This window comes from Pongo pygmaeus, chromosome 20, assembly GCF_028885625.2.
Source record: "Pongo pygmaeus isolate AG05252 chromosome 20, NHGRI_mPonPyg2-v2.0_pri, whole genome shotgun sequence".
In the NCBI taxonomy this organism is placed as follows: domain Eukaryota; kingdom Metazoa; phylum Chordata; class Mammalia; order Primates; family Hominidae; genus Pongo; species Pongo pygmaeus.
The window spans coordinates 38,632,595-38,655,357 of record NC_072393.2 but is presented as its reverse complement, the minus strand read 5'-3'; the positions used below and the strand labels follow the sequence as shown (position 1 = coordinate 38,655,357).

At 51.2% G+C, this 22,763-nt stretch overlaps 1 protein-coding gene across 1 annotated transcript in view; it reads left to right on the top strand.

Moving 5' to 3' along the window:
• PEPD (peptidase D) overlaps nucleotides 1-22,763 on the top strand; it is a 135,199-nt gene that overhangs the window by 46,763 nt on the left and 65,673 nt on the right. The window contains exons 8-9 of the mRNA XM_054464262.2: nucleotides 10,796-10,871; nucleotides 11,829-11,875. Coding sequence (XP_054320237.1) covers nucleotides 10,796-10,871; nucleotides 11,829-11,875 — 123 coding nt within the window. The remainder of the gene's footprint in view (nucleotides 1-10,795; nucleotides 10,872-11,828; nucleotides 11,876-22,763) is intronic.

The window sequence follows — 22,763 nt, the reverse complement described above, 5'->3', positions numbered from 1 at the left end:
GTTGCCCAGGCTGGCCTCAAACTCCTGGCCTTAAGAGATCCTCCTACCTCAGCCTCCCAAAGTGTTGGGATTATAGGCGTGAGCCACCGCACCCAGCCTGGCACTTTTTTTTTTTTTTTTTTTTTTTTTTTTTTTTGAGATGGAGTCTTGCTCTGTCGCCCAGGCTGGAGTACAGTGGCATGATCTTGGCTCACTGCAACCTCCACCTCCCGGGTTCACGTGATTCTTGTGCCTCAGTCCCCGCCTCCCCACTACAGGTACGCACCACCATGCCCAGCTACTTTTTGCATTTTTAGTAGAGATGGGGTTTCACCATGTTAGCCAGGCTGCAGCCTGGCACATCTTGATAACACTGACTGTCACCTGTTGAGACTCCACGTGTACAAGGTGTTGTGCTAAGCACTTAACACATGTCACTGTATTTAAAGATATTTTATTTGTCGTGTATTGGGTAAGTGTTCTAGTTATTTCCGTGCTACAGATGAAGAAACTGTGGCACAGGGAAGTTAGTGACTTGCCCAAGAAAATGCCAGTTGAGCCTAGACTGTTGATCCCAGGCTCTTGCACTGCTCCTTGCAACTCTGAGGGGGCACCCGTGGGGTGGGGCTCCCTGAGTGTCAGTCATCCTCCCAGCTCACTGCTGGTCCCACTGAACATGCGGTCCAGCGCCCTTGGAATGGTCTTGTGCTGGGGCCAGGGTATAGTAGGGTCGAGGACCAGGGGGCAGATGCTTGGCTTCCTTGGCACCCATGTGCACCCCAGCTCCTGCTAGCAGCTTGGCTGGGGACACAGGGTTCCTCCGGAGCCTGTCTGATTGGAAGGCAGCAAGCAGCCTCTCCTAGCACCGGCAAACTCGCTTTCTCATTTTTGTTTGGCTGTCATTCATTTCCTTCCTGTGACTGTTTTATTGTTTTCCATTCTCTCAAGGAGCGCATTTTTGATTTCCTGTAAATTCCTCTCTAATCATACTCTTCCTCACAAACATGAGATCATAACTGGATAATTTCTTTTCTTGTGCTGGGTAGTGCAGTTTGAATGTGAAGGTCAAAAGTTGAAACTTCAAAAGAGCAGGCATCTTACTTCCATAATTTAGGCTGTGGTTCTGCTTTACTGTTTTGCAGATGATTAAATTGATCTGAAGGCAAGGTGGGAAATAAAAGGAGATGCTTTCATACCACCTGATAGCTCAGTGCCTTGGGTTTCGGTTAAGTACCTCTGGAAGCGTCAGGGGAGAGCAGGCGTGTCAGCAATTGCCGTGTGCCTTCTTGGGTTTTAAGCGAGACTGTGTTAAATTGAGTCATCCGCCGGTTTTAGAGCTGTTAATTACACAGAACGAAAAGTGTCCTGCATGCATTAATCAGGCGGTGGGTAACGTGTCTATTTCTGCTCCCCGGCCTCTCTGTGTGCACAGGAGATGGGAAGCTGTGGTTGGTTCACAGGTAGACGTGCCCCAGGATTCTACGTCCTGGGTAACATGTCCCAAATTAGAAAAGATACGTAGATGATGACCTAAATTCTCGGTGTGTCTGTGAAAAGCATTCCAGTAGCGTTGCTCATCTTTGTGTCCTCATGAATAGGCATTTAACCCCACGCCAGCAAGAAAGCCACATGGGAAGTGGGACTCCTAGGGGAGAGTGAGAACTTGAGTCACTGCGCGCCAGGAGGCGGGAGACGGATGTGGGAGCATCAGACAGAAGGAAAGGCGTGGCCAGGCCCTGGTCCAGCATGGAGGTGGACCTCTGCCCCACGTCTGCCCGTCCCTGGCTAGGTTTCAGGCACACTCATCTCACAGCTGAGCTAAACCATCATTTTCTTCATGGCTCTGGTTTCTTGGAGAGGACTTATTGATTGATCCCCCGGAGGATATGTAATTCCAACCAGCTCTTTTCTTTCTGTCCTTCCCTTATCCTTTGCATCACTGGGTCACAGAGTGTGGGAGGGATAGTTGTTGGGGGTTCAGCCGTGTTGAATTCCCGCCCACCTGGCTCCAATCATTCCCTGCACATCCATCTCCAGGAGAGATGGAATTCCTGGCCCTTTAAATGAGTTTCGTTCAACACGGTGGCACTTTGATGCTTAGAGGCTGATTTTGGAAATCCTTCATCCTTGTCTCACTACTATTTTAATCAGTGGAGTGTTTAGACCTCAGTTAATTGATGTCTTAATTCAGGGTTTAATGCTCAGAGGCAGTGCTGTGACTTATGAATGTTTAAGGAAAAAAATAAGATTGCACAAGTACATCTTTGCCTCGTCTAGTTTTTGTGATTTTAGGTCTGTAGCAGGAGAGCAGGCCTACATGGGGTAGGAGACTTTGCCTCCCAGCCTCCCTGTCTGTTTGAGCAGCCTCCAGGCATGCTGATGCCCACAGCATGGCCATGAGCTGGGGACTCTCTGTGAGGCTGTGCAGTGCCCACATCTCCTGGCACGTTTTTTCCTGGCCAAAGAGCCTGAGCTGACTTCTGCCCAAAGTTCTCTTTTTAGAAACAGGGTCTTATGCTCTTGCCCAGGCCACAATGCTGTTTGTAATCATGGCTTACTGCAACCTCGGACTCCCAGGCTCAAGTCATCCTCCCACCTCAGCCTCCTGAGTAGCTGAGACTACAGGTGCACACCACCATGCCTAGCTGATTTTTTTTTTTTTTTTTTTTTGAGATGGAGTTTCGCTCTTATTGCCCAGGCTGGAGTGCAATGGCACGATCTTGGCTCACTGCAACTTCCGCCTCCCAGGTTCAAGCGACTCTTCTGCCTCAGCCTCCCGAGTAGCTGGGATTACAGGCATGTGCCACCACGCCCGGCTAATTTTGTATTTTTAGTAGAGATAGGGTTCCTCCATGTTGGTCAGGCTGGTCTTGAACTTCCGACCTCAGGTGATCCTCCTGCCTCAGCCTCCCAAAGTGCCGGGATTACAGGCATGAGCCATTGTGTCTGGCCATCTGGCTGATTTTTTAATGTTTTGTAGACACAGGTTATCACTGTGTTGCCCAGGCTGGCCTTGAATTCCTGCACTCAGCCTTGGCCTGAGATCCTCTAGCCTTGGCCTCCCAAAGTGCCGGGATTACAAGTGAGAGCCACCATGCCTGGCCTGCTCAGACTTCTTAGGTGGCATCTTTGTCATCCTGTCCTGAGCCATGATTCTCTGTTGCTTCCTGGAGGAGGTGGCCTTTGTCGTCTCATGGGGCTGTCAGCCTTGTAGATCATACTTCTAACAACCACTCCACACATCCCCTGGGGCAGACAAGGCTGGGACTGAGTGTGACCATGCATCTCTCGCTCCAGGGGCCGGTGGACCCACGGAGGCTGGGGCACCCTTTTGTCCTCGTCTGTTCATGCTCAAGAACACTGGAAATGGGCTCATCATATTCAGGGTGGTGCATTCCTCCTGAAGACAGGGAGAAACTGTGCAGAATGCTGGAAAATCCTGTTCTTTTCTGCAGTCATCTTAAAAACAGTTTCCGGTGTTTGTGCTGTGAGATAACCAGGCCAGGCTGGGATGCATCCCTCTATGCCTGGCGCCTGGGCGAGACTTCAGGCCCAGAGTGCCGTATGGATAATTGGTTAAGCCAGCACACAGCAGACGTCTATTTAAGCATAGATTCAATTGGGCCAGGCCAAAGCCCAGCCAGGCTGGTTTCATCAGAGAACTGCCTTTGTAGAATAATTTGCCCTGGTTCAGTTTGATTTTTTTTTTCCACTTCCCCCAAAGTAGGATTAGAAAAGCAAGTAGGTCCCTGGGCCTCGATGGCAGAGATGATTATCACCTCTGCTAGGAGGAGGATGTGGTCCTTTCTCCTTTAGCAGATTACGGCCTCTTCCCGCTCATCACCATAGGAGGATGCCCCAGCTGCAGTGGGAGGCAGAGCGGAGAGCCTGGGAGTGTGGGCTCCTGTCGTCCACCCTGGGCTGCTTTTCCTACTTGTGGGACTGGGACGAGGCAGTGGCAGAGGGAGTTTGGGCTGCTGGAGCCTGAGGAGGCTTTGCCCCTGCTGTGCCCGGTTTGGCAACATCCCATGCTGCCATGGGGTGGGGAGGGTTGGGTGGAGAGGCCTCCTTTTCTCTTTGAAATGAGGTCATCAGCTCTCCTTGTTGGAAATGAGCTGTTGTCTGGTTTCAGTGGAAGGACAGGTAGCTTTGATGACACATAGTTACTGCGTGTCTGTGCCGGTGCTGGGACCCTGTCTTCCAGGACTATATATGGCCTTTCAGAAGAGACTTAAATTAAAAGAATTCTAAGTGTTAGAGGTTTCTGAGGATTCATCTAGACTACCCAGGGAACACAGAGAAGGGATTTAGACCAGGGTGAGAGGGTAGAAGGGGGTCGTCTCCAACCCTGAGAAAAGTGTGTTTCGGGTGGGAGCTAGAGGTGGGCAGGAACAAGTTCCAGGCAGAGGAGGGAGGAGGTTGGGAGAACACGTGGGGTGAGTGGTGGAGATGGCCTGCACCAACATTGAGTAGTGCTCTGCTAGAGGTTTATCTTCATCCTGAGGCTACCTAAAGGCCACTGGAAATGAGGGGAAACCTGATAAGGTTTGCATTTCCTAAAGATCCCCAGCTGCTATCAGGGCAGGGCTGGAGGCCTGGAGGCTGGAGGGCTTGTCCAGGCCAGAGAGGCTGGGGCCGGATAGAGAGAAATGGGGGGGCCTGAGGGAGGTCGTGGAGGGGGAGTGGCAGCCCTTGGCCATGGGTTGGATGTGGGAAGCAGCGGGTGGATGTGATGGGAGAGGGCGTCTAGGATGACACCCGGGTCTCTCCTGAAGCACCAGGAAGATGGCAGAGCCACATTGAGATGGGGGCATGGTGGGGGTTCTCGCACACTGAGCTCCAGGGCACCCAGGACCCACAGGTGGGTGCAGAGGGAAAGCAGGGAGAGGCAGAGGGAACCAAGTCTTCTGCGAGGAGGGGAGGGGAGGGCTGGCAGCATGATGGGGGTGAAGAGAGAAGCAAAGAGGGGAGAGGAGAGGGGAGGAGATGGGGAGGAAGTTCAAAATAGAACGCAAAAGCTGCTTTCCCTCCTCCCGCAAGGCAAGGACTGTTAGGGCCTGGCAGGCAGCGTAGGGGAGGCTTGGCTGGAAGAGGAGAAGGAGGCAAGTGAGGGGAGGATTCTTCACTTGTAGAGGAAGCTGTTTCGGTGGCCATGGAGTTTCTAGCAGGAGCTAGTGGAGGTTGGAGCTGGGATCCCCAGGTGGGCGTGTGAGCTTGGGAAGAGGATGCACCTTCCCTTAAAAGGGAGGCAGGAGAGGACGGATGGGGAGTCCTGGGAGTTTGGAGGAGGAGAGGTGAGAGTGGACCCATCTGCTGGCTGCTGCGCGCTCCAAGAAGTAGGAGTGGAATTCATTCATCTGCGGCGGCTCCCGTTGGGGGCAGAAGTAGGGGGTAGAAATCTTCGGAAGGTGCGGGGAGTTGAGAATAGCCCTCCTGCGGGTTCCCATGCAGCTCACAGCAGAGCTGGGGCCTCGCCGAGGTGACTGGGGCTTGCTTGGCCATTGCCAGTGCATGACTTCCCCTGGCAGTACTCAGTGCTCCTGGAGCAGGCACAGGCCGAGCCTGTGGGGATGGGTGGGCACAGGGCTGAGGAGTCTACAGCACTGGCAACAGCAGCCATAGAGAAGGGCCAGGGATTTAAGCCGAATGAAGGCAGAGGGCGGCTCCAGGAGAAAGTAAGGGGTTGGAGGGCGGGAGGTCCTGGCCCTCACCCATGCTGTCACCCAGTGATCATCGCTGCATTTGGGAGAAAGAGACCTGCTCCCTGACAGCGGGTTCCCCAGGCTGGCATCATAGAGGGTGGCAGTGGGAGTGACACCTGAGGGACCCGCAAGTGGGTTCGGACCTCGGGAGCCTGAGCTGCTGGCCCTTGTCCTGCCCGTGGCTCTGAACTGTCACCCTCTGGGGACAGGAGCAAATGCCTGGTCCCAGATAATGGGACTGCACCCGCCATACGGCAACATCAGAGGCACCTTCATGATGATTAACAGCACGCTGTCAGGCTTTAGGGCTGCCTCCGCCGAGAGAAAGGGTGTTCATTCAAGAAAGTCTCCCTGGGCTTGTGGGTTTGTTTTTTCCACATTCCCCAGAAGGTTCTGTGGTCTCGGGAAGGTGTCGCTGCGCTGCAGGGTGCCCGCCTCATTTCCCAGTGACAAATGGCTGGCTGTCCCAGCTGTGTGGCGTCACGGAGACCGTGTGAGTCAGTGGCTGGCTGGCGTGGGCTGCTCCTGTGAAGTTCACAAGGGCTTGCTGCCTCTGATGGGAGTGGGGGAGCCACCAGGCCCCTCGCATTCCCGCCATCCTCGCCTGCCTCGGGGCCTTTGTCTGGGCTGCCTCGATGGAGGCCAGCTCAGGTGGGCTCCTGGCCAGGCCCAGGAGGAGGAAGAGGAGATGCAGGAGAGGTGCCCTTTGACAGAGGAGCGAGTGCTGGTCTGCATCCTCAGACACCCCAGCTTTGCTCCCAACAGAGGGGTGGGTGCTGGTCTGAATCCTCAGACACCCCAGCTTTGCTTCTAGCAGAGGCGTGGGTGCTGGTCTGCATCCTCAGACACTCCAGCTTTGCTGATCTTGAGAGTGTTTGCATTGATACCTCTGTGAGAGTCATAGGTGAGCCTTTAGGAGCTTTGGTGCAGGTAGCTCATCTTTAGTAAAGGGAAAGGAGCTAGCCGGGGGTGCACCGGGAACTCTCTGCCTTGTGCAGAGGGACTCAGCTGGGTTGCCCACCTCCATTCTCCAGGTCTCAGTATTACAGACCTCCCTCACCGGGTGGCCAGCCCCAAACCGAAAGGGCTCATGCCTCTCCATCATGCCCTCACATAGCACTCTGGCTGCTGCTCTTAGGAGCCCTCCTTCCACTCCATCATTGTGTGTTTACTCTTACTATATCCATCTCTCCATGGTCTCTGCACTCCATTAGGGGAGGACATGGCCCTTTCACTCCACTCCATCACCGGTGCCTGGTACATCCAGCTGACACTTACTTATTAATGATGTGAAATGAATGAATGGACATTTACCATTATGGACAGCACCTCATTAAGGTTTTTAAAGTGCTATCAAAGCAATATGTACCCTTGGTTTAGAAAGCCACTAGTACAAAATCAGTACGGGAAAGCTAGGTTATCATGAAACCAGCGACTCCTGCCAGCTCATCTCTCTCCACACCACCCCTCCCCAAAGCGAATTCTTTGGGCCATTTCTGTCACCCCCACCCATCTTTTCATCATATGTTTATTGCTGGTTCTTCCACGGGTTCCATTTGCCTTCTTGTCATACATATGAGCCTCCTTTAGTTCTTGCTCTGTGAACTTTCCACCCCATCTTGCCTTTGCCCTGGGTGAGCTGAGGCTGCACAGATGGGGCCCTGCTCACTCTACACATATTTTCTCCAACCCGTCTTTACCTCCCGACTTCTGTTGCTGTTTCCTTGTTAGGGTTTGTAATATTTCCATTGCATTTATGTGAGCAGTAAGTCTTACCTGTTTGGGGGAGGCATTAACTTTAAAAGGTTAAAAAAAAAAAAGCCATAGAACTGTGTTTTTATGATGACTGTGACCATGGTCTGTGCAGAACTAAGGAATGTATCAGGGCGGGAGTGCCTTCTCTTTGGGTCGGATGTCACAAGCCCAGGGCTTCCCTCAAGAGGAGGCTCCTAGCATCAAGAGCATATAGACTGTTTTTCTTTTTCTTCCTTTCTTTTTTTTTTTTTTTTTTTTTTTGAGACGGAGTCTCGCTCTGTCACCCAGGCTGGAGTGCAGTGGCGCGATCTCGGCTCACTGCAAGCTCCGCCTCCTGGGTTCACGCCATTCTCCTGCCTCAGCCTCCCGAGTATCTGGGACTACAGGCGCCTGCCACCATGCCCAGCTAATTTTTTGTATTTTTAGTAGAGATGGGGTTTCACCGTGTTAGCCAGGATGGTCTTGATCTCCTGACCTCGTGATCCACCCACCTTGGCCTCCCAAAGTGTTGGGATTACAGGCGTGAGCCACTGTGCCCGGCCTAGACTGTTTTTCTTATATAACCATCAGTTGTACAAAATCACTCCATATTTTAGTTTATTCTCTGTTTAAAGAATGGTTTTTTTATTAGAAAAAATATTTTTATTTCTTTTTTTTTTTCATTAGAACAAAAGCAACATATGTACATGCATTGCTGAAAGTTAGAAAGTTCACATAAACAGGAGTTCCTCCAGTTGTCCATAAGATATCCTGGACGTGGCCAATATAGTTCTATCTCTTACCTGGGTATTGTGATGGTTTTTCCCCCAGATACTGAAAGGCTGGGCCAGTTGTACCACAGCATCCCAATTCTGGATTTGTATGGTTGTTCGCTTGTGGTGGCGGTTAGCTTGTTCCTCTATCCCCATATTTCTTGCAAACTGGAAGTTAGATCTAAAGCCATAGAAGTTTAAAACATTTGCTGGAATACATCCCAGGTGATGTGTATTTCTTATTGCACTACATTCAGACACAAATTATACTTAGTTGACCCACACTCAATGATGCTAAGACTGATCGCTGGGTTACATTTTCCCCCTTGACCTGGAGAGTAATCTGCCTGGTGTTACTTTGGTACCATGTGAATAAATGCAGCCTTCATACATATATCTGTTTTGTTTTGTTGTTCCTAGAGTTTTAATTTGCCTTTCTTCTTTCTTATTGAGAGAAGAAACATACCTTCTTCACCATATCACTAAGAGCTTTAAGCTTCCTATTGATTTTATCTGCAGAAAGGAATCCATGCCATTCTTTTTGTGGATGTTTTTCTCAGAGCCACATACTTGGAGTTCTAATTTCTACTGATTGCTTTCTAGGCTTGCTGTCCAGCATCTAATTATACTTTTGGATTGACTCCAGTTTTTTAAAATATCCCATTATATCACCTCCTTCTCTTTATTGGCTTGTGCTTTCTCCCTCTCCCCACCCTTCTACCCTTCTCTCTCTGCTGGAGTACATCCTTAAGTACTTCCCCCATTTCTGAGTTTTTGAATGTCTAAAAAGGACTAGTGTCCTTCTGTATTTGATTAGTAGTTTGTCTGGGTGTAGGGTTCCATTATTTTTGCATGGAGTGCAACAAAAAGGGGATGAGTGTAACAGAGTGGGTCACGCGCCCTTTGACATCGCCTCAGTTAAGTCTCAGTGTCGCTATCTGTAAAATGGGAAGGTAGTACCTGTTCTAGGTTGGGTTCCATGGGAAGCTGAGTCTCTGAGCCAAGTGGGCAGAAAGCGTATTGAGGAGTGCTCTCGGGATCAGCGTGTGTGTCAGAGTAAGGGAGCAGCCTTGGGCTGCGATGCTGTCACAAGGGCATCTCGGCTGCTCCTATGGGGAGCTTTGGTGCTGGAGTGGTCCCCAGAGATGTCCCCAGTTGAAGCGAGGGAGCTGAGTCTTGGCTCCATCCATCGAATCAAGGAGACCAGTAGAGGGGTGTGGCCTCGGGATGAGTTGGGGAGTGCACCCAGCATCCACTGCAACTTACAGGACCCACCATGGGGCGGGTCCCCAGTAAATGGCAATTTGAAATGAAGGGAGGCTGCGTTTCCCTGCTGAGATTTCTCTAGCTTCATGGGCCTGTCATGAATACTGGGGAGTAATGTTTTGATGAGAATCAAGATGTCCTACCTAAGGACATCAGAGCATTCCGCCTGGCTTTGGGGTGGGAAGTGTGGATGACGTGGTGTCTTGCAGGCTTTTCATTTCACTTGGTTTCTGGAACAAGCATACACAGCACTTACTGTGTGCCGGGCACTGTCCTTAGTGCTTTAAAAATGCCAACTCCGTTCTCACTGCAAACCTACGATGTAAACAGTGTTCATATCTCCGTTTTTCAGATGGGGAAACCAAGGCACAGAGTAGGGCTCTCGGCCACACCGCTGGAAAGGGGTGGAGCTGAACGGGAGCCCAGGGCCTTTCTCCCAGGCCAGTGCTCTGAATGCCTCAGCATGGCTGCCCTTTCTGTGCCCGCAGACCCAGGGTTTTTTTAAATGCGCAGACGTAGAAAACGAATACTTATTTGGCTCCTCTCTGTGGGTCTTACTTGCGGGTGAGGTTGATTGCAACCACCAGAAACCTAACCACATTTGGGCAAATTAACACAAGTTTGTTGGGAGGACCCGGGAGCCCCAGGAGTCCAGTTGCAGGAGGCACAGCCCAGCCGGGAAGGGACAGCAGGGTCCCTCGATTGTGACTCCCCTGCCCACGTAGACCACCCTCTCATCTGTGGCTGCCTCCCTCTTCTCCTCTGCTCCTGGTCTCCTGCTATGTCTGCTGTCCAGCTGTTTCCACATTTGTACCAGCACACACGAAGCTGGAATGGCTTTGGTCCCCTCACCTGACCCTGTCACCCACCCATGGGCAGGTGGGTGGGGGTGGGGAGGAAACAAGGCCTCTTCAGCCAACAGGACAGAGCCCTGGGAGGCAGCAGGCTTAGGATTATGGCCCAACAGCCATGCCATGTAGATTTCATCCCCCTTCCATGCATGGGGAAACTGAGGCTGAGGGAGGCAGCCTGTGACAAGCTGCAGCAACCAGGCTTCTTCCTCCCCCCGGCAGCGGCTTCCAGATCTTATCCCGGAAAACAGCCTGTCCGCTGGCTGGTGTTAGGGAAGGTGGGCAGCAGCTCTGCTCCCCGCTAGAGGTTTTCTTCTAGACTGTTCCATGGAGCTTGTCACTCCTGGGCCTTGGTGGCCCCACTCTGGCCTTGTACAACACCCCTTCTGGGCTGTGCAGGGTGTGGCGGGCCCTGAGCTCTCCCTGGAGGGGTCCAGCCAGTGCCTCCTGAAAGTCACTGATTTGCTGCTTTGTTCTTCTGTCTCTGAAGCCGAGTGTTTAAGACAGATATGGAGCTGGAGGTTCTGCGCTACACCAATAAAATCTCCAGCGAGGCCCACCGTGAGGTGAGTCAGGCGCCGGCTCTGGTTGAGTGGGGAAAGCGGTGTTGCTGTGTGGCGAGAGAACTGCGTGAGGATGAAGGGTTTCCAGGTGGGCTCTAATCCCCGAGGGCCGAGCGAGAGGTAGGAAGTTTTACACAGTAATGGCTCTCTTTTCTGTTCCCTGGTGGGCACAGGGCAGGGACAGAAGAGGCTCTGCCCCAATTCCTCAGCTTAGGGCACCTGCCCATCATGGCAGTCATGGACACTAATCCTCAGGAAATTCTCCAACAAAAAGTCCCAATTCTGGGAGGGTAGAGTGCTCCTTCTTAATATCCCAGCAGTTCTCAGCTCATTTTAAAGAATCTTTTGTCCTTAACTGTGGTTCAAACACACTTATTACCATCATCCATTTTCTGAAGATTTCTTCATGTAGTTCTCTTCCAAACCTTCCCACTTTACTGGAGGAATGAGACCAAATAAGGAAACACATGTCTTGAGAGATGAGGATGGCCCAGCATCTGCTCAGGAACATTGCAGTTTTGTGTTGGGAAATAGACAAGGGTAATTGATGGGCAGCGTACTCTCTTGTACGAGTTAATGACCACGTGTTTTATGAAAGTTAAACAAAGGAGGCCTTTTAGTGATCGTCATAGCTTTCGTGGCATTAAGTATTCACCAAGCACCTCGTGGTTAAATCCTCACTGTCTTCGGGCTGCTGGTGGCCTCTGAGCTGTAACTTGAGGCTCGGCATTTATCGGCTTCCAAATGGAAGTGCTTCATAGCAGTTTAAATAAACTGTATGGATTTTGGAGCTTTTAAAAAGTTCTAATTTGTCACATGTCTGTACCACTGCATGCACATATCATTCTTTTTTTCCTTTTTAAAGAAGAGGTGCTTTTGAAGAAGTGCTGTATGTTATTTATCACACTGTGTTACTGATCTGCTTAATACAAATGTCTTTGCTTAATATCCGTCCTCCAGGTAATGAAGGCTGTAAAAGTGGGAATGAAAGAATATGAGTTGGAAAGGTAAGCCACCATGTTTCTCTGGGTAAAATTAAAAGGTAAAAACCAGTAATTTATGTTCCCTGAGTGAGTAACAGATGAGACGCCGCAGTGGCACACACACCATGGTGGAGATTATGAACAGGGCTTCAGGATCACAGGCAAAGATTATTTTTCTTCAGAGTGCGCCCGCCTCCCTGGCTCTTGGCAGAGTGTTTGATGTAATGGTCTTCGATGACTTTTCAGGGTGGTTTAGTGCCCCACCATTCTACTCTCGGACTTTGTTTCTGCCATTTGCAGGAAACTTTACCAAATTGCTGCTCTTATGACTCTGAAAGCCGCCAGTAAAACAGCTTGCCATTTTTATGTGTAAACACTGCCATTATGTCTGCTGTGCTTGGGCGACTGGGTCGAGGGGTGGTTAAACGGCCCATAAAGAGCTCTGGAGAGCTCCATTGGCCTTCCGCTCCTATTAGGCCTGCAGCGAGCCGGTGCCACCTGGGGAGCGTCCTGCGGCTGCCCAGCCATGGCGGGTGTGGCCTGGCCAGCTCAGCCCCGCTCCAGGATCCAGAAGTCAGTGTGCTGCCACCCATGGTACAAGGAAACCTTTGGGTCAGACCCAAACTGCCTCAGTGGCTCCCTTCCCACCCATGTTCTGGGGCAGGAGGCCCCCATTCCGAGACCTCCCACCAGTGTTGGTACCACCTGGAAGCTCTGGGGAAGTGACACTGAAGAGGCTGCCATCCCCCTGTCCTCACTCTGGGCTTTCCTTTCCTTCCTGTCCTTGTGAGAGCTTGGTTTCTGGTATCCCTTACTCCCCTTGCGGGGCCCAAGTCCACCCCAGATGTCCTCAGGGCATCTCTGTTCAGAGCCCCGGCCCTGGGGGTGCTGGCTCCATATCACCCTCCCAGCCCTGCTGGCCTGCCTGCCATCAGTGGGGTGCAGGGCCGAGGTCGGATGGGGCCCGCAGTGGGCTGCTTGGACGCTTCTGTTCGCTGTGGCTGTGCTTGGGGGATGGGTGTCTTTTTAAGGTCTCTCCCTGGAAGGAGTTCTGAGCAGTCAGCTCCTGTGCTTCTCTCCTTACCCCGCCCAGGAGGAGGTTAACATGGCCTTGCCCGGGTGCTTGGCATCCTGGGAGGGGGCATGTAACACACATTAATCAGAAGCCCAGCTCTGTCAGCCGGGGAGGCTGGGAAGGGCTCGCAGAGCTATCCCAGCACTTGCGTCTGCGTGGTCTCCTTCTGCAGTGCAGTGTCTGTGGCCTGGCATTCCCAGGACCCCCTGCCCGCTCTGAGGATCTAGGATGGGAAGTGTGCTGTGGGGCTCCTCCAGCAAAGTGGGCTGGACAGTGGGTCCCTCAGATTGGCACTGCCCTGGAAACCTGTCCCAGCTTGAGTTGAATCATAGTGACCCATAGCTGATGCTTCAAATAAAAATAGCCAAGAAATTGGGGCAGGAATAGCTGAGCCCAATGTGGAACCCTGCCATCCTCCACATGCTGCTGCTTGAGCCCCGTGCTGCAGGCAGTCCTGCTCCCAAGGTGGCTCCTGGGAGGGGCCCTGAGCCTCCCTCCCCACAGCGTCCCAGAGCCCCACCCTGCCCAGCCTGGGGACAGGGCTGTACAGGCTATGGGTCAGGGACCAGGGGTCCTGGAATATGCCCCGTTCCTTAGCCGTCATGCCTTCCAGGTAATGGAGGTCTTTTTTTTTTTTTTTTTTTTTAAACAGGAAATTTCAATATCCAAAATAATAGAAAAGTATAATGAACCCCGAAGTCCCCATCAGGTTTTTGTGTTTAGTTTTGTTTGCTAGAGCATTTTAAAGCCAAATCCTAGACATCATGTCATGGCACCTGTAAATCCCTCAGTAGGTATTTCAGTTGGTGAGAACTTTTTTCTACTTTTACATAACCACCATGCCAATATCACATTCATTATCACAAATGAACCATAACTCCTTCATGTCATGAATATCTAGTCCATATTGATCCTAAACTCTTTTTAGCATTGGTTTGTTCAAGTCAGGATCCACACAGAGTCCACATGTTGTACTTGGCTGCTGTTGGAAGCAGGGTGTCGTGAACCTGAGCTCTGGGGAGATGTCACCCCTGTCTACAAACTGCTCCACCTTCCCTCTACCCCCATCCCAAGACCCTGGGTTGGCCTTGCTGCTGCCTCCTGTGTGGACCAGAGTGGCTCTTGGAGAGATGAGCTCGAAGCCAGAGGCCACAGCCGAGTGCACTGGGAAGCTCTCAGCCAGGAGCAGCCTCCCACAGGGTGCTGAGTGGCATCGGGTCAGCGTTTGTACCTGCTGCCCATGCTGTGCACCTGCCATGCGCACCCACCTGCTGCAGGCCACAGGACATACAGAGGGGAAACCGTGCCCACCAGGGAAGCTATCTGATCTGTGGGCCCCTGAGAGCTTAGAGCAGGGGGGTGGGTATGGGGACTGAGACAGGAAGAACGAGAGATGGAGGCTGTTCCTGAGGGGACCGAGTTGGGAGAGAGGGGTCACCCCCTCTGAAGATGGTGGGAAGATGGGTGTCTGGGGAAAGTGTCACATCATGGAGTATCCCTGGCCAGATTTGAGGAGGCGCCCCGATTGCCGGTGTCCAGGTTGAAGCCCCTGAGGACATCTGCAGCCAGGGAGGTGGGCTGACACTTCTTCCGCCTCGAGCTCCCTCTCTAGGGCAGGATCACTGTGTGATGCAGTTTTGTGGTCCTTGTCCTGGAGAACCTGGAGGCGCCTTCTTGGGGACCATGTCTGATTTATCTGCGCAGTGTCTGACCCACTGTAGGTAGGTGTCGGGAAACATGTGTGGGTGGGTTTGATAGATGGATGGAAAAGAGAAGAAAAGGTTTTAAGTGATTTTTCTGCCATCTTCTGTGTCACTGGGAACTTGAGAATTCTTTTCTTAACTAGTCGGGGAATAAAAATCTCTTCTAAAGCCCGTGTTTTTGGTTACCCGGGGGTGTGCCTCTTTGAACACAGGCTCAACTGCTACCAGGGAAGGCTGGGGGGCGGCTGCACTGCTGTGTGAATCGCTGACTCACTGGGTTCAAAGGAAACCAGCCGCTCTTCTATATGTGTTGACAGCACCCTGTGAGCAAGGTGGGCATCCTTAAGACCTGCTGGACTTTCTGCTGGGGGCCTGGCTGGCTTCAGCCTTGCACAGGGACACCGGGCATGAAGGCAGGGAGCTCTGCAGTTCAGGATTCGGGGCGGGAGTCAGGGCTGGTTTTCTCGAGGTGGAGACACCACCCACCCCAGGACTCAAGAGATGCTGGCCTGGACCCCCAGTTCTAAGCCTCGTCTCTTTTTGTTTTATTATCTATGATTTGTTATAAAATCTTGAAGGCATGTTAAAAAAAAAAAAAAGTGAGCCAGCGGATGGCATTTATGAAGACTCCTCCCTCATGCGGCGCCTGGGAGTTGAGGGTTCAGAGGAATGAAAATCATTTTCCGCAATTGAGGTGTAGTAAATTGTGTTAAACCAATAAGACGTCTGTGTTGGGTAAATCGGGCTCTAACAGCAGGCCCAATCAGGCCATCCATTTTTCCACCTCCTATTATTCCATGTTAGTGGCCTAACCAGCTTGTAGCCAGCTGGCGTGGGGCTGGCGGCCGGATCCATTACCTGCAAACGCTAATTTAGAGCATGCTCCATTGGCTGTGTAAGCGAGTCCCAGCTCACATTTGCCACAAGGAGATTAATAACGTGATGTGTCTGACAGCCTGGGACCTTGATTGAAATTATGCTTTTTCTCTCTGAGCTGTGAATGGGGCATTTGGGGCCCTTTTGTTTCTGGGGGGTCATGAGAATCATGGGAAAGGGAGAGGATCTGTGTAGTGTGACGGGGACCGTGTGGTGGCATCCCCTCCCAGGCCAGGACCCACTGGAGACCCTTCTCCACAGGTCTGGGCTTTTCTGGGCGCTCCTGCCACAGGCGACAGCCCTCAATCGCAGCTCCTGTCCCCGTCAGTCCCTTGTGAGTGAGGGACTTGCCCAGCTGTGCTCCTTCTCATTCAAGGCCTTGGTGTTTTTCTTACTCTTTGGCCAGATCGAGCGAGCTGTGATTCTGTGTGCCCAGCGCCCCTCGAGTACAGATGGGCTGGGGAGAGGGGACACAGCCTGAGGGTCTCCCCCAACCAGACACATGCCCCAGATGCCACACACACACCACACACACGATACACATGCCACACCATACACACCACATACACAACACCACACATCCTGTGCACTCCATATACACCACACACATGCCCCCCACAGTGCATACACGACACACACCACACCATACACACCACATACATGACACACACAACACCATACACACCACACACACCACACCACACAATCTGTGCACACCACATACACCACACACATCACATACACGACACACACACCACACCATACACACCACATACACAACACCACACATCCCATGCATGCCACATACACCACACACGCCCCCTCACCACACATCACATACATGACACACACCACACAATACACACCACACACACAACACCACACATCCCGTGCACACCACATACACCACACACATGCCCCCCGCACCACACACACCACACACCACATACACAACACACACACCATACATACCACACACACACCACCACATATCCTGTGCATGCCACATATGCCACACACATGCCTCCCACATCACACACACCACACACCACATACATGACACACATATCACACCATACACACCACACACCACACACACACCACACACTACACCATACACACCACACACACAACATACACCACACCATACACACCACACACACAACACCACACATCCCGTGCATGCCACATACACCACACACATGGCCCCACACCACACACCACATACACCACACACACCACACCATACACACCACACACACAACCATACATCCTGTATAAGCCACATACACCACACACATGCCCCACACACCACCTACACCACACACACACACCACATATACCCCTACACCACACACACACACAGCACACCACACACCCCATACATGCCACATACACCACATTCACTCCATGCACACGCCCCCCATGCCACACACACACACACTACACCACACACCTCATACATGCCATCCACACCACACACACACCATACACACCACACACACCTCACACACCACATACACGCCACACATGCCATACACACCACACACACTCCCACACACCACATACACACCCCTCACACTACACATGCCATATACCACACACACCTCCCACACCCCCCACACATACCATACACACTACGTACACCTCACACAACACACATGCTGCATAGCACATACACATGCCACACACCACACACCACACACCCCCACCATACACATCACACATGCCACATACCACACACAGCACAACGCACACGCCACACACATCACACATACACACCGCCCATACCATACTCACCACACACACACCACACTCGTTCCACATACCACACACACACCCCACACCACACACACACCACACACATCATGCGCCATATACGCCACACATACAAACCTCCACACACAACCCCCACATACCACATACCATACACACACCACACATGTACCACATACTGCATACATATGACATGCCATACACACCACACACACCATACATCACTTGCCACACACACCTACACACCACACATCGCATGCCACATTCACCTACACACCACACACACCAATACCCTGCACACACCACAGCCATACACATACACACCACACACATGCACCACAGCCATACACACACACCACATCATACGTACTACATATACTACACACCACACACAACATGTACCCACCATCCCCATACATACACTACACACCATACACATGCCACCCACCACATGCCTCACATACATGGTGTGTACCACACCCATTGACATACCACATACACACCCGCCCCCCCACCCACACAGAGCCACCCGAGCCGAGGGTGCTGGGGCGGGGATGGAGCTCTCCGTGAATCCAGCCTGGGAGCAGGTTGCAAAACCCTTGCTGCATTCTTGTTAAACAGGACAGATTTTTTTCTCTTTTTTTCTGTTTTTTTTTTTTTTTTTCTTGTTTTAAGACTAGAAACTGGTTGGGTGTGGTGGCTCATGCCTGTAATCCCAGCACTTTGGGAGGCCAAGACAGGCAGATCACAAGGTCAGGAGATCGAGACCATCTTGGCTAACATGGTGAAACCGCATTTCTACTAAAAATACAAAAAATTAGCTGGGCTAGGTGTCAGGCGCCTGTAGTCCCAGCTACTTGGGAGGCTGAGGCAGGAGAATCGCTTGAACCTGGGAGGTGGAGGTTGCAGTGAGCCGAGATCACACCACTGCATTCCAGCCTGGGCGACAGAGCGAGACTCCATCTCAAAATAAGTAAATAAAAAAGACAGAAACTTTCACTCCAGTAAGGACAGCCAGGAGGTGGGAGAGTCTGTGGGCAGCCCCCCTCATCCCTGCCAGCCCCCGGTGCTCAGGGCTGCGGGGGGCGTGGGGCCGCAGAGAGGACGCCCCTCTGGGGCGATCTCTGCTTGCTGCAATCTCTGCCTCCAAAGCTCAAGTGATCCTCCCTCCTCAGCCCCCCAAATAGCTGGCACCACAGGTGCTCACTACCATGCCCAGCTAATTTTTTATTTTTTGTAGAGACAGAGTTTTGCCTTGTTGCACAGGCTGGTCTAGAACTCCAGAGCTCTAGCGTTCCTCCTGCCTTGGTCTCCCACAGTGCTGGGATTATAGGCATAAGCCACTATGCCCAGCCTGGCACCCTCTGCTTTTCATCCGAGTCCCTCCTGTGCAGTGACTCCTGAAGAACTGCATCTCGGATGCCTGTGCCCACATGGTCCTCCTCCCATGTGGGGCTACACGAGGCTGTGTTGCCAGGCACTCTGGGTGGATGGTGAGACACCTTGTGTGTCTCTGACCAGGGCTGGAGCCCCTCACGGGGCATGCAGAGGACCCAGGTTTCACAGGAGAGGGAAGTCACTAGGAGGTCCCCGTTTTCCTCCAGGAGGTCCTGGAGATGTAGTCTCCGTCATCGAGGCACAGTCTGACCTAATCTGCTCTCAGCCTGGACAAATGTGGGCATCAATGAGACTGCCATCCATTTAGCCACTCCCACAAAAGGTGCTGCAGTTTTGAGGACTGTTCGGAACAAGTCTGGGTCCAGGCAGCCTCTGAGACCGGAGCCCCCAGGTAAGAATAGATGTGATGGGCCCTGGGGGCCAGCTGTGTGTCCGTGGGCAGGACCCTGCACCCGCTGAGCAGACACATCCATTCTCTGGTGGCTGTGTTGATGGGTGAGGGCATTGGCACAGCCCATTCAGAGAAGAGGGCCCCTTCAGACACAGGTCTGGGCTGGAGAAAAGCCCTCTTTGCCTCAGGTGGCTTGGAGTAGGTTTGCTGCTAGCACTTGCTTGGCTGTTGGAGACGGGTCCCAGCCTATCATGAGAGCAGTCAGGAAACAACATCTGCGTGTCCACGCCCTGGGAGGGCAGTCCCTGAGTCCTGCACCCTGGCTGGCCATGCCTAGGGGGATTTGAGCTGAGCCCTTCTTGAGAGCCAGGGCTGTCTTGGGTGGAGAATTCCTTAGTCCAGAGCTACCCCGTGCTGGCAGGGCAGGTCCTGTGTGCTCGCCCATCCTGCTCTGTCTACACCACTTGGCATGAGGGAGGGAGCTGGGGAGCAGGCGAGTGTGGAGAGTCTCTCCACCAGAGATTTGACAGAGCCAGGGATCCAAGAATGAAACTGGGGCTCTCAGCGGGGTGAGGCTGTAGGACCCTGTGGCTTAAAGCAGGGATGGCTCATTTTGCCTCTAAGAGGAACTGAGGAATGGGCATGTGGAGAAAACCAACTTGGTGTCCAGCCAGAAAGCTGGACAGAGAACCAGAGAGAAGAGCTTTCTGCAAATGTGTAACCTGGTTGATGAAGGACTAGAGATTTTGGGGCAAAACTAACATAAATAGGCATTGTCTTTTCAAATGCTGGGCGCATTGCTCCTGGAGAATCATATTAGGAATCATAAGGAACCGTGCTGCCTGTGGACATCTTTATGGATTTTCTTCTAGTGTTTCACCATTAAACCTGATATTGCCAGGCATGGTAATTACACACTCATGCCTGTAGTCCCAGCACTTTGGGAGTCCAAGGCAGGAGGATTGCTTGAGGCCAGGAGTTCAAGACCAGCCTGGGCAACATAGGAGACCTCTGCCTCTACAAAAAAAAAAAAAAAAAAGTTTTTAATTAGCTGGGTGTGGTGACGCACCCCTGTAGTCCCAGCTCCTTGGAAGGCTGAGGCAGGAGGATCGCTTGAGCCCAGGAGATCAAGGCGGCAGTGAGCTATGATCACACCACTGCACTCCCATCTGGGTGACAGAGTGAGACTCCATCTCTTAAAAAAAAAGAGAAAAAAAAAGCCAAAAACCTGATGCTGACTGTTGATTTCAGATAAATATTTATCACAAGTTTAAGGAAGTAGCATTGTCTTCCTGGCTTACTAGATTTTATCAGGAAAGGATGTCGAATTTTATCAGCTGCCTTTTCAGCATCTCCCGTGGCCTTTTCCACGTGTGTGTTTAATCAGTAAACTTTTTATTTTAGGATAGTTTTGGATTATGGAAAAGTCACAGGAACATTAGAGAGTTCCATGTACCTGGCACCCATTTCCCTATTATTTATTAGTAAAGTTATTAACATTACTTTGGAACATTAGTTACCACGGATGCACGTTATTGGTACATAATTATGTTAAGTCCATGCTTTATTCCAGCGGCCCTAGCTTTTACCTAATGCCCTCCTCCTGTTCCAGGATCCCATCTGGGAGACCACATCACATTCCATTGTCACATCTCCTTAGCCTCCTCTGGGCTGTGACAGTTTCTTAGAATTGCCTTGGTTTTGATGACCTTGACACTTTCGAGGAGTATGGCTAGGTACTTGGAAGAATGCCTTTCAATTTTAGTTTTTCTTTCAGCGAGACAGGAGTTGTGGGTTACTGGGAAGGAGAGCACAGAAGTGCCATTGTTATCACATCACATCAGCATGACTTATCACTGATGATGTTGACCTTGATCACCTGGCTAAGGTAGTGCTTGTCAGCTTTCTCCACCGTAAAGTCACTCCCCTACCCACTCTTCTGCACTGTTGGAAAGCAGTCACTGTGTGCCACCCACACTTAAGGCATGGGAATTATGCTATTTGTGATCCTTCTGTACGCATTTGTCTCTTCTCCCTCATTTATTTATTTGTTCAACCTTTTTTTAAAACTTGAAATTGTGCTTTCTTTCTTTTTTTTTCTTTTTTCGAGACAGAGTCTCGCTCCATCACCCAGGCTGGAGTGCAGTGGTACAATCTTGGCTCACTGCGACCTCCACCTCCTGGGCTCAAGTGATTCTCCTGCTTCAGCCACTCGAGTAGCTGGGGTTACAGGTGCCCGCCACCATGCCCGGCTAATTTTTGTATTTTTAGTAGAGACAGGGTTTTGCCATGTTGGCCAGGCTGGTCTCAAACTCTTGCCCTCAAGTGATCCTCCTGCCTCAGCCTCCCAAAGTGCTGGGATTACAGGTGTGAGCCACTGTGCCTGGCCTCTTTTTTAAAACTTATATTTGTATAGACCCATGGATATTTATTTTATACTTTATAATCCAGTATTCTGCGATGCTCAAATCCTTCCAGCTTTGGGCATCAAGGGCTCTTTCGTTTGACTCCTGTGTCTTTCTGATGCACCCCATCATTTTACTTTTGGAGCACTCCCTTACTTTCTGGTATCGCAGGTTGCGCCGGGCTCATCTTGTCTGTTCCCTGCTCCAACCTCAGAGTTAGGCATTTCACTAAGGAGCCCGGTTCCTTTTATTGGAGGATGGTATTAGAAACCAAGATTGGGTGCTGGGTGCACCTTAGATGAATTTTATGACCAGACGTCCTGGCGCAGAGCCAGTGAGGCATCCCAGCACACACACTACTTTATTGTGGTTTATCAGGACTTTAAGAAGCCGACTTAGGAGGCAGTATAGTAGAGTGGGTAGAGCATGGTCCCCAGAGACTAATGTTCTTAGTTTGGGTCCCAGCTCTGCTGATTACTCTGCTGATTACCAGCTTGGGCACATTGATAACACTACCTCAGTTTCCTCATCTGGAAAAAAAATAATAGCACTTCATAGGAGGATTAGGAGGATCCAACGAATTGATATACAGGTATACCTCAGAGATATTGCGGCTTCAGTTCCAGACTACTGCAATAAAGCAAATATTGGAAATTTTCGTGTTTCCTAGTGCATATAAAAATTATGTTTGTAGTATACTGTAGTCTCTTAAGGGTGCAATAACATTATGTCTCAGAAAATCAATGTACGTGCCATAATTGAAAAAGACTTTATTGCTAAAAGATGCTGACACACACAAAGTGAACACATGCTGTTGGAAAAATGGGACCAGTAGACTTGCTCAATGCAGGGTTGTCACAAACCTTCAATTTCTTAAAAAAAAAAAAAAAAAGCACGGTAAGATGAGGCATGCCTATATGCATAACACATGGAGCAGATGGACATCCACTAAGCATCCTTATGGTGCTTGTTGTTGCTTTTTTTTTTTTTTTTTTTTGACAGTGTTTTGCTCTATTGCCTAGGCTGGAAGGCAGTGGTGCAATCACAGTTCACTGCAGCCTCAACCTCCCAGTCTTAAGTGACCCTCTCCCCTCAGCCTCTGGAGTAGCTGGGACTAGAAGCACGTGCCACCATGCCTGGCTAATTTTTTATTTTTCTGTGGACTTGGGATCTCATTATGTTGCCTCTCCAACTCCCAGACTCAAGCGGTCCTCCTGCCACGGCCTCCCAAAGCGCCGGGATTATAGGCGTGAGCCACCATGCCTGGCCATTGTTGTTATTTTTTCAC